The 13,821-nt window shown below is 52.9% G+C and overlaps 6 protein-coding genes and 1 non-coding gene across 7 annotated transcripts; 3 read left to right on the top strand and 4 right to left on the bottom strand.

Annotated features, from left to right (window-relative positions):
• The first annotated feature begins 516 nt into the window (after positions 1 to 516).
• On the top strand, positions 517 to 1,831 carry BU26DRAFT_514392 (C-3 sterol dehydrogenase/C-4 decarboxylase-like protein). Its single transcript, XM_033827827.1, has one exon. The coding sequence runs from the start codon at positions 573 to 575 to the stop codon at positions 1,704 to 1,706; it is 1,134 nt and encodes a 377-aa protein (XP_033689488.1). The 5' UTR covers positions 517 to 572; the 3' UTR covers positions 1,707 to 1,831.
• A 343-nt stretch (positions 1,832 to 2,174) lies between these two features.
• Positions 2,175 to 2,516, bottom strand: BU26DRAFT_559163 (uncharacterized protein; the record flags this gene model as incomplete). The annotated part of the gene is made up of 3 exons (XM_033832669.1): positions 2,175 to 2,207; positions 2,262 to 2,336; positions 2,388 to 2,516. 3 exons carry the CDS (start codon positions 2,514 to 2,516, stop codon positions 2,175 to 2,177), a joined length of 237 nt encoding a protein of 78 aa, XP_033689487.1.
• Positions 2,517 to 3,351: 835 nt separating this feature from the next.
• Positions 3,352 to 4,812, bottom strand: BU26DRAFT_139354 (uncharacterized protein). Its single transcript, XM_033819794.1, has 3 exons — positions 3,963 to 4,812; positions 3,744 to 3,909; positions 3,352 to 3,682 (listed from the first exon to the last, which is right to left on the bottom strand). Exons 1-3 carry the CDS (start codon positions 4,402 to 4,404, stop codon positions 3,466 to 3,468), a joined length of 825 nt encoding a protein of 274 aa, XP_033689486.1. The 5' UTR covers positions 4,405 to 4,812; the 3' UTR covers positions 3,352 to 3,465.
• Positions 4,813 to 5,133: 321 nt separating this feature from the next.
• On the bottom strand, positions 5,134 to 7,327 carry BU26DRAFT_139360 (uncharacterized protein). Its single transcript, XM_033819795.1, has 4 exons — positions 7,280 to 7,327; positions 7,069 to 7,230; positions 6,476 to 6,999; positions 5,134 to 6,362 (listed from the first exon to the last, which is right to left on the bottom strand). Exons 3-4 carry the CDS (start codon positions 6,955 to 6,957, stop codon positions 5,222 to 5,224), a joined length of 1,623 nt encoding a protein of 540 aa, XP_033689485.1. The 5' UTR covers positions 6,958 to 6,999; positions 7,069 to 7,230; positions 7,280 to 7,327; the 3' UTR covers positions 5,134 to 5,221.
• Positions 7,328 to 8,445: 1,118 nt separating this feature from the next.
• On the top strand, positions 8,446 to 9,700 carry BU26DRAFT_514389 (uncharacterized protein). Its single transcript, XM_033827826.1, has 2 exons — positions 8,446 to 8,510; positions 8,609 to 9,700. The coding sequence occupies exons 1-2, from the start codon at positions 8,475 to 8,477 to the stop codon at positions 9,470 to 9,472; spliced, it is 900 nt and encodes a 299-aa protein (XP_033689484.1). The 5' UTR covers positions 8,446 to 8,474; the 3' UTR covers positions 9,473 to 9,700.
• A 185-nt stretch (positions 9,701 to 9,885) lies between these two features.
• On the top strand, positions 9,886 to 13,058 carry BU26DRAFT_474743 (UvrD-helicase-domain-containing protein; the record flags this gene model as incomplete). Its single annotated transcript, XM_033825508.1, has 2 exons — positions 9,886 to 11,776; positions 11,918 to 13,058. 2 exons carry the CDS (start codon positions 9,886 to 9,888, stop codon positions 12,925 to 12,927), a joined length of 2,901 nt encoding a protein of 966 aa, XP_033689483.1. The 3' UTR covers positions 12,928 to 13,058.
• Positions 13,059 to 13,318: 260 nt separating this feature from the next.
• Positions 13,319 to 13,459, bottom strand: BU26DRAFT_t7. Its single transcript has one exon. It is a non-coding gene; the product is annotated as a tRNA-Val (tRNA).
• Positions 13,460 to 13,821: the final 362 nt, after the last annotated feature.

Below are 13,821 nucleotides of genomic sequence, written 5' to 3'. Positions count from 1 at the left end.
ATCGTGTGTAAAGAGCCATGGCCGGGTTACATGCATTCTCGTATTCTTGTGCATAGCCAGAATACACTCTGCATCGAGTGACCGGTCCCGCGTTAAACATTAATTGAATCGCATGATCCGCCATCGAGACATCTTTGTGAGCCTCTACACAGAAGACATGTAGTACTCCGTCCGAGTCCGTCAACACTGAGGATTAGAGGCGAACTCGAAGAAAAGCAGGGAATGAGAATGAAGAGTCCGGCGGATAAAAGACTGTGCCGCAACCTTTCTGCTCACGACAGGAATGCATGCAATCTCGGGATCCAAAAGCAATTCTGAAGGAGTAGGGTTCAAGCATAGATGAGGTGGGATGTAAGTGTAGGAGAGGAGAGTGGGACGTTGGCCGGGTGCGAAAATCGGCGGATGGGCTCTGTTTCTGGCCTTTCCTGAAACCGCCTAGCGTATTCTGTCTGTTTCACGGTACCTAGGGTCTAGGCAGTGACCCCGACCCCTCTTGACGGCAACAATGGTTGGCAACAAACCCTTTCGATGTATTCCGGTGTGTAGGCGGACCCAGTCAGAAAGCGGAGAAGATGGAAGATAGTGGTTCATTTCTCGGCACCGTCCTCGTGACCGGAGGATGCGGCTTCATTGGCTCATTCATCGCGGAGGCCTTTGCTGCTGAGCCATCCTGTTCTCGCATCGTGGCAGCCTCCCGACACCCAAACCGGTTCCGCATACCAAAAGCCGAATATCGTGCATGCGACATTACAGATCTAGACCAAGCGAGGGCTTTGCTGGACGGAGAACGGCCGCGGGTAATCGTCCACACCGTGTCGCCTGGCGCATTCGCTATCCCGTCCGAGCACTACCGGGTCACGTACCTTGGAACAAAACATCTCCTCAAGCTCGCTAAAGAGCATCCAAGTGTTCGGGCCTTTGTATGGACAAGTTCGGTTAATGCGGTCCACCTCGATCCTAAACTCAACCACAGGCGGATTGATGAGCAAGAAGCCAAAATCAATGATTGGAATTCCAACGCTTCCGCATACAGCCGGTCCAAGGGTGCTACGGAGTCTCTTGTGCTCGGTTTCAATACGGATGCAACGTCTGTCGACTTCTCTCAGGATGCCGACTGGCGAGGAAAGCTTTTGACAACAAGCCTTCGTGTGACAGGGCTGTTTGGACCACGGGACGAGAAAACAATCAAAGAGATACTGCACTTGACCAACACTTTCGCGACAAGGATCCAAATTGGACCGAATGAGCTCGTCCACTCATGGAGTTATGTGGAAAGCGCGGCTGATGCTCACGTGGACGCCGCAATGGCGCTCTTGGACAGCAGACACCTACGCCCAGATATGCGTGTGGACGGGGAAGCTTTCTTCATTGCTGATCCTGAGCCTATGAGGCTCTGGGACTTCTCAAGAGCCGTATGGAGAGTCGCGGGCGACGAATACTGGAATCGGCCAGAAGGGCAGCAGCGCGTCTTTGTGCTCCCCTTTTCAATGATGATCACGATAGCTACGATCAGCGAGTGGGTATACTGGTTCTTCACCCTTGGCACGAAGAGGCCAAGGATGACGGTCGATCACTTCGAGCTCATGTCCAAGGGCTGCTGGTTCTCGATTGAGAAGGCGAAGAAGAGGCTTGGATATCGGCCGGTCTGTGGTACCGAAGAAGGCATTCGGAGGAGCGTAAAGTGGTTTCAAGGCAATGGAGATTGAGATAAAACTACCTAAGACTCCTTCAGTAGGCGATAACTCGGGATGGACAGCTACTATCAAGCCCGATACCGCACGACCCTAGAATGAACTCTATTACGAACAATCTCGAGGTCATTCTTCCATGCGCATCGACCTCGCAACACTCCAGCTTACGTACCTATTGCGACCCGAAGAGGGGTACTCGACGGCAAGAGCCATAACACGTTATCCTACGTCGATATCGTGCACATCCTATGTATCAGTCATCGAAGGAACATTTCTGGGCATCATCAAGAGCTAGAGCAGGGATGCAGGACGTTAATGCTCCATTAAGTATATCTAACGGAGCTGAAGCGACTTTTCTGCTAACGAGCGGCGAATCTAGTCGAATCCACGCCATGGAAACCCATCACCGTCGCCAGATTACCATGCACCTCGTTCAGATATGGCCGAAATCGATGTCAAAGTAGTCGAAGGCCTCGAGGCCGATCAACACTTGTTATAGCCACACTTCTCGTGACACTACAGCACCGTTAGGTCCACTGCCAAGTCCCTATAAGCTCAAAGATAACTCACGTCCTCGTCGAAGTGGCAGGTGTCGCGCTGGCAGACCTCCTCGCACTCTAGCGGGTAGAAGTAGCACCACCACGACTATTCCTGTTAGCCAAATACCCCTTGCAGTTACTACGTCATGAAACTTACCTCCTTACAGGCGAGATAGTGTTTGTCGCACTTCTCGCAAGGATTCGGACGCTCCGGTGGCTGCTGCTGGGGGGAGGCAACGGCGAAGACGGCAAGGGCCGCGACGACGACAAGCGAGGAGAGCTTCATGTTGTTGGTGTTAAGGCTCAGGTTGGAGTCGGGGTTGGAGTTGAAGTTGTTTGAGTCGCTTCTGCTACGTCTCGGAGATTGAGCAGTCGAGAGAGCAGTGGAAAGCGTATATGTGGAGCTGCTGGAAGGAGGGGGCGCCCCTCAAGGCAATATAAGGTGAAGGCTGCGCTGCTTGCTCGCTGTGACGACGAGATGGTAGCTCTCTGATTGGCCCGGCAGCTTTACTGTGACGCAGCATTCCACGCTATCAGGCCGTGCAACGACGGAGGGCTTTACCGCCTCCAGAAAAGGGATAGAGCCTGACAGGGGTAGAGCGCCAGACATGAAAAAGAGAGCTCAGCGCAATGAAATAAAAGTCGCCCTTTCTTGGTACGCCCGCGTCCATCGACGTTCGAAGTGGGGGTAATACACCTGGGCAGCTGCAAATAGGGTGAAGGCCAAAATCTCAGCATCTCCTCCCAAAGCGACTTAGTCATCGCTAATACCCACTGCCTTGTATGCTTTCTATGTTCGCGTCCAGAGCACCTGTCCCAGCTGCAACTGGCTTTTAAGCGTATCTTTCTTGCCCGCCACCGCCGTGCGTTGTCTTCTCCCTAAGCCACGCAACGGGTCGATATTCTTTGCCCTTACGCTCGCAGGTACAGTCGCTCTCGGACTACCCTTGTAGCCAGCCAACCTTGAACTCAAAGATGGAATGCGTTGACAGGCGTGGTCCGGTAGCCGACACGCTGCTCCAGGACTGACGGAAGAACGATAGAAGCCGATATGTGCTGTTCTACATCGATCCGCAGCACCCTGCTTCGAAAAGATATGAAGGCAATAGGACAAGCATAGGCTCCAGCTTATACATTAGAAGCTTATATCTAGCTAAGGAAAACTCATCACAGAAGGTGACCGTATTCCGATGTCACAATCATCCATTATTCGTACTGCCCAGAGTGATACGCCCTCAATCAAACCGAATAACATAAGGGCAAGCACTCTCATCCCAGTTTTTGAAGTTATCCTTGCGAATTTTCGTGCCCGTCTTCAGCGCATTCCACATCGTATACCCGTCATCCATCATCAAGCCGACGTGATGAATACCCGCAGGGTTGTTTTCACAATCGCACTTGCCACCGAAGAAGACGGCGTCGCCAGCACGGCGGTTCGCCCACTTGACTTTCCTATTTCACATGGTCAGCCATCGGAGAAGAAAGGTACTAAGAGATTCAAAGAGGGCTTTACTTGTACTTCAGCTTCGACGCGCTGGCGCAATACATGCTCCGGGTGACACGGAGACCCTCGCTGAAGAGATTACGCCCTGTGACTTGACAGACCGCCCATGAGACGAGACCAGAGCAGTCGAAGCCACCTCCAGTAGGGCCTTTACAGTTTCCTCCGGCCCAATGATCTAATCATGGGTCAATATCTCTTTCACGGTGTCGCAAGAACCGAGTGACCTACATGGAATTCCCTCCGCCTCCTTAGCTTTCGCAAGGATCTTCTCCCCTAGGTTCACATCCGGCTGCGGCTTCGGTGTCGGTGTTGGCTCCGGGGTCGCATTTTCATTCGTAATGCAGCACCTAAATGCATCGGGGCCTGGACACAAATACTGCACCAGGCTCTTCCCGCCACCACAGTTTTCCACCCAGCGACAGTCGCCGGCCTGGGCCGCGAGCTGACAGTGCGGCTTGGTGCAACATTTGATATTCTCGGGTGTACCCGGGCACGCATTGTGAATGTAGGTGCCGTTGTCGCGGTCGCAGGAGGTGGTGGGGACGCAGACGCCGATGACGCCGTCTTTGCCCGTGCAAGGCCCGTTGAGAACGGAGCGCGGGTAGAGAGCGCTTGCGAAACCCGATGGAATGGCGGTTAGAAGGAGAGAGGTGAAGAGTTGGATGCGCATATTGGGCAATTGAGAATGCTGTCACGGGAGTCCTCCAACGAATGACTAAGAGTAGGAGAGGACTAAGTGTTGAAGGAGCCAACCTCGACATTCAGAGGGAGTATATATAACTGACCAAAAAAGGAGATCATCGAGGGATGTCCATCTCGAAAGCTGATTCTGAAACCGTAAAGCTGCACAGGTCTTCGTATGCAATTTTCCCTCACCTCCCAATTCCAGGGTCTCCTCTTGTAAGTCAGTCCGAGGCAGCAAATTGATACCAGAGGCATGGTGTGACGCCCCGCACCAATGTAGTCGTACTTCGCATTCGCCCCTCCTTTCGCCAGATACCCTCCCTCGATTCAGATTGACGAGTGGAAATCAGAGCGGTTGCAGTACACAATCACCGAATACGAAATCGGACTTGCCAAGACGTCGTACGAAACGCGACGAACATCAACCAGCCACATATTGCGCGAATAAGGATGTTTCGAGATACGCATGTGGCGGCGATCTCATTTGTACCTGCGGCTGAGCCCCCAGGAACCCCAGATGAAGTGGCGCGTGGATCAGCGACTCCGTGATCTGGCGCCATTTTTGAGCGGCCCATGTGGAGGCTCGTATTCGGTTGTGGTTGCGTGTATTTCGACCTCACGACATTGACAACTCCATTGAACTACTGTATGCTTCCCTATTCATCCGATTTCCCATACCGTCCGTCATATTCTTTGCTGGACAGTCTGATGGGCTTCAGAGTGCACTATCTGTTCAGTGGAAGCGCCCAAGGTGGAACACGTCGTAGAAAGGTCGGGAGAGCTCATGCAATGGTGCATCTTGACTAGATGATGAGAATGCGGTGCATCCCGGTCTCAGCGTCATATCCTTGATGCGGCATATCGATATCGCTCGGGAAAACCTCCAGAATCTTCTGATCTCGCAAAGCCTTGTTGTCCGCCCAAGGACTCAGCTTTGTGAGCCCAATCCGTTTGAACGCAGGTCCCCGCTCATGACCCTTGACAAGCTGCAAGATCAGACACGTCAGATACTTGGACTCCTCAGACGCTGTACGTTCCCCCTTTGCAGCCGGAACTACGTACACACCGGCCTCGGGCCCTTGAATGTGCTGCGAATCGCGGGTAGGGCAATCCAGGTATACGTTGGTATGCTCTTCAGCGTCTAGTTCCTCGCGGTCAACTAGCTTCCAACCGAATCGACCCTTAGGCTTCTTATGGAATGTTGTTTTTCGGAGCTTGCCTCGGAGGATGAGATCCCCCGATGAGATCATTCCGTATTCGTCTGCGTCGGACTCCAGGGTAATGGTAACACTTTCCACTTCGATGAAAAGATCCCGATCGGTTATGTCAGCGTAGGTCACGCCGTGGCCCTTTTCAGCATTGATAGAAGCCCAAGAGAACGATGGCGCTCGGTATTTGTCAGGGTCGGTAGAAGGGTGCTCGAAGAAACTATCTTTCTCGCTCTCGCGAAAGACGGGCTCAATCCTCCACAGAAGTTGGCTGGCTAGATGCGTTCTCCACATGCCAGCCACATACTCTGCAGGTCGCTCCGGCGTACCTATCTTACGGGCCATCCATCGTGCCATCCCGGATAGAGCGATCATCTTGTCTCCTGGGTTCGTGATTGCCGTTTTGGAATACACTTCCACGATGCGCCGCCAGAGCTCTAGGGGATATATCTCAGGTTGCAGGTGCAGATCTGGGTCTTCGTGTCCTTGCAGTCGGATGCGCCGAAGGCGCTTACCGTCTGTTATGGGGTTAAGACCTTTAAGCCGGCTCTCTTCCACAATACCATCCGAGGTCAGCTGAAAGTTAGGCATCCCTTGAGGCTGCCCCTCTGCTGCATCAAACTCGGAACATTCCCAAGCCACCTGGTCATGGCAGAAGTGAAGGACTCGGGGTGCCATAAGCCGCTCCTGCAATACCCAGCCTCGTCGATTCACTGGGGCCCTATCGACGTGGTTTCTACCGTAAGAACCCGAAGTCAGCGAAGCACTTCAAAGAGGGGATCAATGCCTGTCCTAAAGGCGAAGCTGCTCTAGACAAGACACTGCGATTTCAGCCGGGGCGTAGCTTACGTCCAGAAAGAGACATCGAGGATCGTGCAACGTCGGAGGGTTTTGCGGTCGCTCTCACCGCTGGGCTCGCCCAAATCGCTGTCACGGGCTGGGCTACTGTCGCGTGTGGCTACCACTTCACCACCACTTTTTGAGTTGGCGCGGGAATGAATCCTGACTTCCGTCTCCAAAGCACCCTTCTGCTCGACGCCGAGAGATCTCCCGAAAATGATGTGGAGTTGACGCAGAAGCAGCAGCAGGTAGCTTGCTAACCAATATGCTTCGAACCATTCCAGTGCAGACGGAGTTGATGTCGGAGACAATGCGACCTCCGCCTCGCTGGTTGATTTCCTGCTAATGGCGCCGGGAAGTCCCTCAATATTCAATATGACTTCGTCCTCGAGAAGGAGTTCAGGCCTCCGGCTAAAGAACAGTCCTCCGTTGCTCGATGTTGCAGCAGTTGCGGAGATATTGAGGAACGTCTCGCTGTAGACCTTGTCCATGGTAGCGGATTGTTTGAGCCAATCCTCCCGTTCCTCCGGTCCCTGTTTGATACAAAGTGAGTCTATCGCACTATTAACACAATTCGAAAAACTTTCACACCAATCACATACCAATCCAGATGTAGCCCACCCTAGGCAAACGTGCAGAAAACTCTATGGCGTCGCGATAGGTCTGGGGAAGGGTACTGAGTTGGATACTGTTCTTGAAGTCCGCAATATTCTTCGATGTTAATTTGAGCTTGTTGTCTACCTCGGGGCCCCAGCAATGGCTTACTGTGGAGTCTTAGACTTCACACAACATCCGAAAAGCAACTCGACTTACACGTGACATATCTAACATTGCCGTGACCGGGCCGCCCGTCCTGCCAATCCTCCGTTTCCACCAGCCTTACTTGAGTCCGACCGATGGCGTCGACATCGCGCTGACTCGTGGACACCAACTTTCGGGTATCCAAGAAATTCTGGCTTTTGAGCTCCTCTAAGCTGATCAATCGGGCAGGGTACCATGACGGTGGCTTATGTGTGTCTGCGCATTTGCACTTTGACATCCACTCCCTGGACAGCTGGTAAACTTCGTCCGATGAAGTGTGCTGAGAAATCGGAGTGCGGAAAGGAGGATCTCCAGAATCTTCGAGATGTGTATGCTCAGTAGTTGCTCAAACCGTCTTGCCGTAAGATGGAAGGTACTTACTAGTTCTCTTCAAGACAAAGGTCCTTCTGCTTCGAACTCGCTCACATCTTAGCTTGAAGTCAAGACGGTATAAGTCCTTGACTCGAGGGTGGTCCAGAACAGAGAGCGAGGCTGTAAGGGAGAGTGGCTGTTGGTCGATGGCAATCGTGGGATCCAATTTGGACTGCAGCTCTTCGTACAAAACACGGCATATCCCGCAGTGCATCCTCGCAGAGCTGAGGAGGTCCTTGCCATGGGTATGATGGTTGAAATGGAGGTCGTACGTCCCCTTCCACACTCGTCCCTCCTGCCCTCGCAGCATTCGAAAGCAAGCCTCGCAAAGCATTTTACACTCAAGCTAGGGTGTAGTAAAGTAATCGGGAAAAGTCGTGAGCGGGGAGACATGCGCAGCTGATATCTGTTGCAGTTGGGGGCCAAGTGGTTAAAGTAAGCCGAAAACGCAATTCAACTCACCAACCCTGTTATCGTAGTGGGACGATGACCAATCTCAGAGGACAGACGCGGTGGGCCGGACAAGCCGGCCAACCCCAATCCGTCTTCATGCGGCGCAATGCACGGATACCGGTATGTCACAATGCCACAGCATTACGGTGTGTTACTCCAGCTTGTGATTCGCGTAAACGTCCACCAATTGCCAAAAAAGTGGAGTGCAACGTAAGCGAGCGAACGGAAGCCGGAACACCGACCCCGATGCCACCCTGCCGAACCTTCCTCAGTCGACATGCACGTCATCGCCGGTGAAATAGCCTTCCTGTTCGTTCCCTTCTCTTGGACGAAGAAGCCTGCTCTCTCTTAACCCCCGACGAACTGACTTCCGCTCCGCGAAATGGCGACCTTCGCCCTCGAGGGATTCCAAGGGCCGGTACGTATATTCTGGTATACGTATCAGCAGGCGGCGTTTGTCCTAAAGTGGTCTGTTGAAGGGAGAATATCTGCTGATGTCTGCCGTCATACTCGTAGGTAGAGGTCACGCTCGCCCCAAACATCACAAAAGATCAGCTCCTGGACTTCCCTGCGTTCAAAGTATGGAGGAATACGCTTCAGGCGAATCTCGCGCTTCAGTATTCAGACCCAAAACACGCATTCCACATGGACCCGTACACTCTTCGCTCGATTGCGATTCAATCAGTCGATTGGTTTGGCAAAAGAATCGGATTCCTGAAGCTTAAAGCCGTCATTCGCAATCGTGCCGGAAAGGACGATCCCAAGAAAGATTTGCCTGGTATCGCTTTTCTACGCGGCGGCAGCGTCGCGATGTTGATGATCCTGCGACCGAAGGATTCAAGGGATGAACGATTGGTGGTGATGACAGAGCAACCTCGAGTGCCGGCAGGTAGCCTCGCCTTCTGGGAGATTCCTGCGGGAATGCTGGACGACGAGGGAACCTTTAGTGGCGCCGCCGCGAAAGAAATTTACGAAGAGACGGGATTCCAGATTCCGCAATCAGAGCTGATAGATCTCACTGCTTTGGCGCTCCAGCACTCGAAGATTCCGGAGAACAAGTCCTTGCAGCAGGCTATGTATCCTAGTCCTGGAGGCTCCGACGAATTTATACCCATCTTTCTCTGGGAAAAGGAGTTGGACCGGCAGGAGATCGAGGACCTTCGCGGCAAGCTGATGGGCACAAGAAGGGAGGGCGAGCTAATCACTTTGCGTGTATGCGATTATGAAGACCTATGGCGCGAGGGAGCAAGGGACGCAAAGACGCTGGCAGCCTGGGCTCTGTACGAAGGACTGAATCGAGCAGGGGTTATGATGGAGCTCAGAAAGAAGCCAAGGAAGCAGCCTAGTCAGGATGGTTTAGACGGAACCAGCCAGGATTAGGACAGCGAATCGAGTATAGTATAGTATATCCTGAAGGGTTTCGGAGCACAATTGATCTTGAGCGAAATGGGATACCTCGTTGCTTTGTTTGCACCTGTAGGGTCTACCCGACAGGGGGATCACCTCAAGTGATAGCCCAGCGACTTGCAAACTAGTTTGGGGATGCCGGGTCATGCCATTGTCCTGGCGCGGTGGCCGCAGGATCCAAGCAATGTCATAAGCTGACGGTCGAGAAGTGGAACGATCGTTTGGGAGCTCAAGACGATCGTAACGACCTCGGGAAGCGGGTAGGTGGCCCGTGCATTGAACCACGTGATGCCGTGTTTCGCCGCGAAGGTCCGTGCCCTGGCGCGAGGCTTCCTCCACCCGACAATGACACCGTGAAGTCTGCCAGTTTATGCCACACCACGTCAATGGAAGCCCTCCTAGATGGCCTCAATGCCGCTCAGAGAAGCGCCGTTACCAGCCCGGCCTCGGTCCTCCAGGTTCTGGCGCCCCCAGGCTCTGGGAAGACCAAAACACTCACCGCACGCGTCGCGTACCTCATCAACCATGAACGCCTTCAGCCATGGAATATCATAGTGTGCACCTTCACTGTCAAGGCCGCCCGCGAGATGAAAGAGAGGATACGCGGATTCGTGGGAGACGGTATTGAGGCCAAATTGGTTCTCGGGACTTTTCATTCGGTCGCGCGACGCTTCCTCGTTCGATACGGCCAAGAGATCGGCATTTCTAAGAATTTCGGCATCGCAGACACCGGCGACAGCAGCGCGATTATCAAACGCATCATTCAGCGCCAGCAATATAATGTCGAGCCGGGTCAGGCTCGCGGCCGGATCTCGCGTCTGAAAGCGAGAGGTCTCTCAGCAGAGCAGTTTGCCGCCACCACGAAAAAAGCTGACCAACATGAGTTCGCCTGCGTCTACTCCGAGTACGAAGAATACCTCAAGGCCCAGAATCTGTTGGACTACGATGATTTGCTGGTACGATGCGTAGAGCTTCTACAAAAGCACCCTGCTTGCGTTTCCAGCATACAGGCTGTGCTCATCGACGAGTACCAAGACACGAATAACATCCAGTATGAGCTTATGAGGCTTATGGCGCAAAGAATGAGACGGATCACCATCGTCGGCGACCCGGACCAGAGCATCTACAGCTTTCGATCAGCCGAGATCAAAAATTTGCTGCGTATGCGAGATGACTACCAAGAATCTATCGTCATCAACCTCGAGAACAATTATCGCTCCTCTGGATGTATCCTTAGCTCGGCAATGGCAGTCATCGAACAAGATGAGAGTCGTCTAAGTAAGACACTACTTCCCACACATTGTGTGGGAGAGCAACCTACACTTCGACACCTGGCTACTGCACAGCTCGAAGCGAAGTGGATCGTCGAGGAAATACATCGAACGAAAACGCTCACAGCCGGCCTTTTGAACTACAACGACTATGCTATCCTCATTCGGTCGACATCTATCTCGTTGTCGGTAGAAAGGGCCCTTGGAAACGCTGGCGTTCCTTACCGGATGGTCGGCGGGAAGCGCTTCTTCGATCGTGCTGAGATTAAGATTGTCTTGGACTATCTGCGCGTCATCAACCAGCCAGACCACAATGACGCACTGACCAGAGTGATCAACCTCCCATCACGGAAGATTGGAGAGAGCACGGTAAAGGCGCTGCTGGAAGAGGCGGAGACAAGGAAGATCACGCTCTGGAAACTGATTCTCGATTGCGCTCAGGGCAGGAAGAAGCCGCATAGCAAAATCTCGGCACCCGCGCAAAAGGGACTCGAGACTTTTGTGAACTTGATCCTCACTTCAAGACGTAAACTCTTACCTGAGGAAGGCGAAGAATGTTATCTCCTTGAGCTCATCAGCCATGTATTGCAAAAGATATCCTTCGAAGCATATCTGAAGAGCACTTACAAGGCGAATTGGAAAGACCGCTGGGCTAATGTTGAAGAACTGGTAGGCCAAGCGACGCAGTTGGTGACTACGATTGCGAACGGGGAAGAGGTTGCAGACGAGGCGTTGCCAGTAGTAGAGGGAATCGAACAACGGCAAGACACAGCTGCCGACATTCTGTCAAAATTCCTCGCCAACGTCGCACTGTCTACCGAAATCGAGAGGCCAGACGGTGGGGAACCGAATCAAGTCACCATCTCTACTATCCACGCCGCCAAGGGACTCGAATGGCCCATCGTCTTTATTCCTGCTGTTTACGATGGATCTATCCCTCATTCCAGAGCGGAGGACCATGACGAGGAGCGGCGGCTGCTCTACGTGGGAATGACCCGCGCGCAGGGTTTGCTGTATCTGAGTTGTCCTGTCAAGCAGTCCGCTCAGGAGGATACTACTCTATCGAAGTTCGTTTCGGATCGCACTATCCAGAAGTTATTCAGTCGCAGTGGGCCATCGATCGGTTGCTCCGTCATCCAGGACCTAGCGCAGATACTTCGAAGACCGTGTCCGCTTGCTGCGGACGTACAAGCCGCGCGTAGTCTTTTGGAGCGCATCGAAGACGACCAGTATCCGTTGACCAGGGAGGAGATAGACGGAGAAGAACCATCATGGAGCGCGTCTGGCCCGGGCACTGATGGACTGGAACCGTCTTTGAAGCGCAGAAAGCTAGAAGCTTCCACATCATTCTCTAGCACCACCATGTCGGTCACAATGCAGAATCATGCAAACTTCTCGGTCGCGACAGCGACACTGAAGACAGGAAACGCCGGTTTCACCAGTGCCCGGGATCTCAGGGCGCTCCAAGAGGAAGCAGAAGCAGTTCGGATGCTAGCGAGCGCCAATAGCGCTGCTTCGGGCAAGGCATCATACAAGGAAGCAAAGAGAGTCGAAGCGAAGGCGACGCGGACAAAAGCAGTCAAGCCGCGCGCAGCAGGACAGGGCGCTATCACCACCTTCTTTACACGGCCTAGAGGCACTTCATCACAGGAATCAGCTCCATCAGCGCCAAAGATCGCACCGTTCAAACGATCACAGTCTTCGCTTTCGGAGAGCTCCCCTTTGGTGGATATCTCAAACGTCGTCCCGCACGAACTCAGGCCTGCACGACCTTACCAGCCTCCCTCATTCTCGAACCACAGGCCGCGCCACGCGCCAATGTCAAGCAAACCCAAGAGGCCCGAGCCTGAACCGGACGAAGAAAATACTAGATATGTGCTTCTATCGAGCCCATCCACGAAGCAAGACAGCCCTACTAAACTGCACAGCTATTCAGACGACGAAGGCAATGCGCAGCAACCTGCGAGTCCTACGAAGCATGCCTCCTCGTCCTCTAGCTCAGTATCGGGGTTCCGTCCAGCGTCGACTTTCCACACCACTTCTGTGGGCCAGTTGCAGAGTCACTCGGCACCGCAGAGGAAGACGTTAGGGACGCGAAGAACGATGCAGGGCTGGAGTGTAAAACATAGCCAGCTACCTCGTCCGCGGCAGGCGTAAGAGGAGTATGGATTCGTTGGCGTTTCGCAGACTTCTTGTCGTGCATTGGGCTGGCGTTCTTAGATTGCGGATTTTACAGATACGTCGCTCTTCTCAGCATTAATACTCTTTGATATCTAAATGACAAGTACAGCTTTTTCCATCATTCTTATCTGCATTTCGGGTGATGATTGAGTGGCCATCTTTACGTGAAAAGCAAGAGAAATAGACCTGAAGTCCGTACACATACGAGTGAAATATTATGGGGTACAGATTACAAATATTTTCACCTGTGGACCTCGTGAAGAGCCTGCCCCTCCCAACTCTAGCGCATGGCCTAGCGCAAAAATAAGCCGCCATGTCCCGCACCACCTGCACTCCCTGAAGCAAAAAAGAGATCGTGGCATTCCGATGCGCAGAGAGAGGCTCGAACCTCGATCATCATTAGCAAGTGTATAACTAGTAGTGGCTTTTAAAAACTTACTCTCGACCTTCTGCGTAATACATTAGGATAAATGTAAAGCAGACATCATAACCACTAGACTATCCGCGCGGCGATGCAGATTTAACGATTTTGCAAATTAGAGTAGATATATCTCCAGGTAAATTGGACCAGCTCGCCGCTCGAAGCTTATGCCGGGTCACAAGCTGGAAAAAATGGGCCCGATATTCAGAGAGGGGCATTGAGCGGGGAACCAAGGAACGGTCAGTGATTGGAAGGCTTGGCTTGAGGGGCCGAAGGCGCCGAAAAGAAGTGCTACCCATAACAGATATGCATGGAATTGAAGAAACGGGCATAGAGAGCAGGTGGAGCAATTGAATCCTAATATCTTCATGAATGCTTTTTACGACTACCCCTGAGCTCTTTTCGAGCCCTCTTCAGCCCTGTGCTCTGATTGGCCACAGCATGAAAAT

This window comes from Trematosphaeria pertusa (assembly GCF_010094035.1).
Source record: "Trematosphaeria pertusa strain CBS 122368 unplaced genomic scaffold BU26scaffold_2, whole genome shotgun sequence".
Taxonomy (NCBI): Eukaryota; Fungi; Ascomycota; class Dothideomycetes; order Pleosporales; family Trematosphaeriaceae; genus Trematosphaeria; species Trematosphaeria pertusa.
Note: the sequence above shows the minus strand (reverse complement) of the source record. Positions and strands in the feature narration are given on the sequence as shown.

What these genes read in the sequence shown, in the direction of transcription:
- BU26DRAFT_139354 (XM_033819794.1), bottom strand. Translation starts at nt 4,404, where the DNA reads ATGCGCATCCAACTCTTCACCTCTCTCCTTCTAACCGCCATTCCATCG. An exon ending in GGAGGCGGAGGGAATTCCAT is followed by an intron (nt 3,910 to 3,962) that starts GTAGGTCACTCG and finishes ACCCATGATTAG; the next exon opens with ATCATTGGGCCGGAGGAAAC. An exon ending in GCGTCGAAGCTGAAGTACAA is followed by an intron (nt 3,683 to 3,743) that starts GTAAAGCCCTCT and finishes CATGTGAAATAG; the next exon opens with GAAAGTCAAGTGGGCGAACC.
- BU26DRAFT_514389 (XM_033827826.1), top strand. Translation starts at nt 8,475, where the DNA reads ATGGCGACCTTCGCCCTCGAGGGATTCCAAGGGCCG. An exon ending in TCGAGGGATTCCAAGGGCCG is followed by an intron (nt 8,511 to 8,608) that starts GTACGTATATTC and finishes TCATACTCGTAG; the next exon opens with GTAGAGGTCACGCTCGCCCC.
- BU26DRAFT_139360 (XM_033819795.1), bottom strand. Translation starts at nt 6,957, where the DNA reads ATGGACAAGGTCTACAGCGAGACGTTCCTCAATATCTCCGCAACTGCT. An exon ending in CTCGATGTCTCTTTCTGGAC is followed by an intron (nt 6,363 to 6,475) that starts GTAAGCTACGCC and finishes TTCTTACGGTAG; the next exon opens with AAACCACGTCGATAGGGCCC.
- BU26DRAFT_514392 (XM_033827827.1), top strand. Translation starts at nt 573, where the DNA reads ATGGAAGATAGTGGTTCATTTCTCGGCACCGTCCTCGTGACCGGAGGA.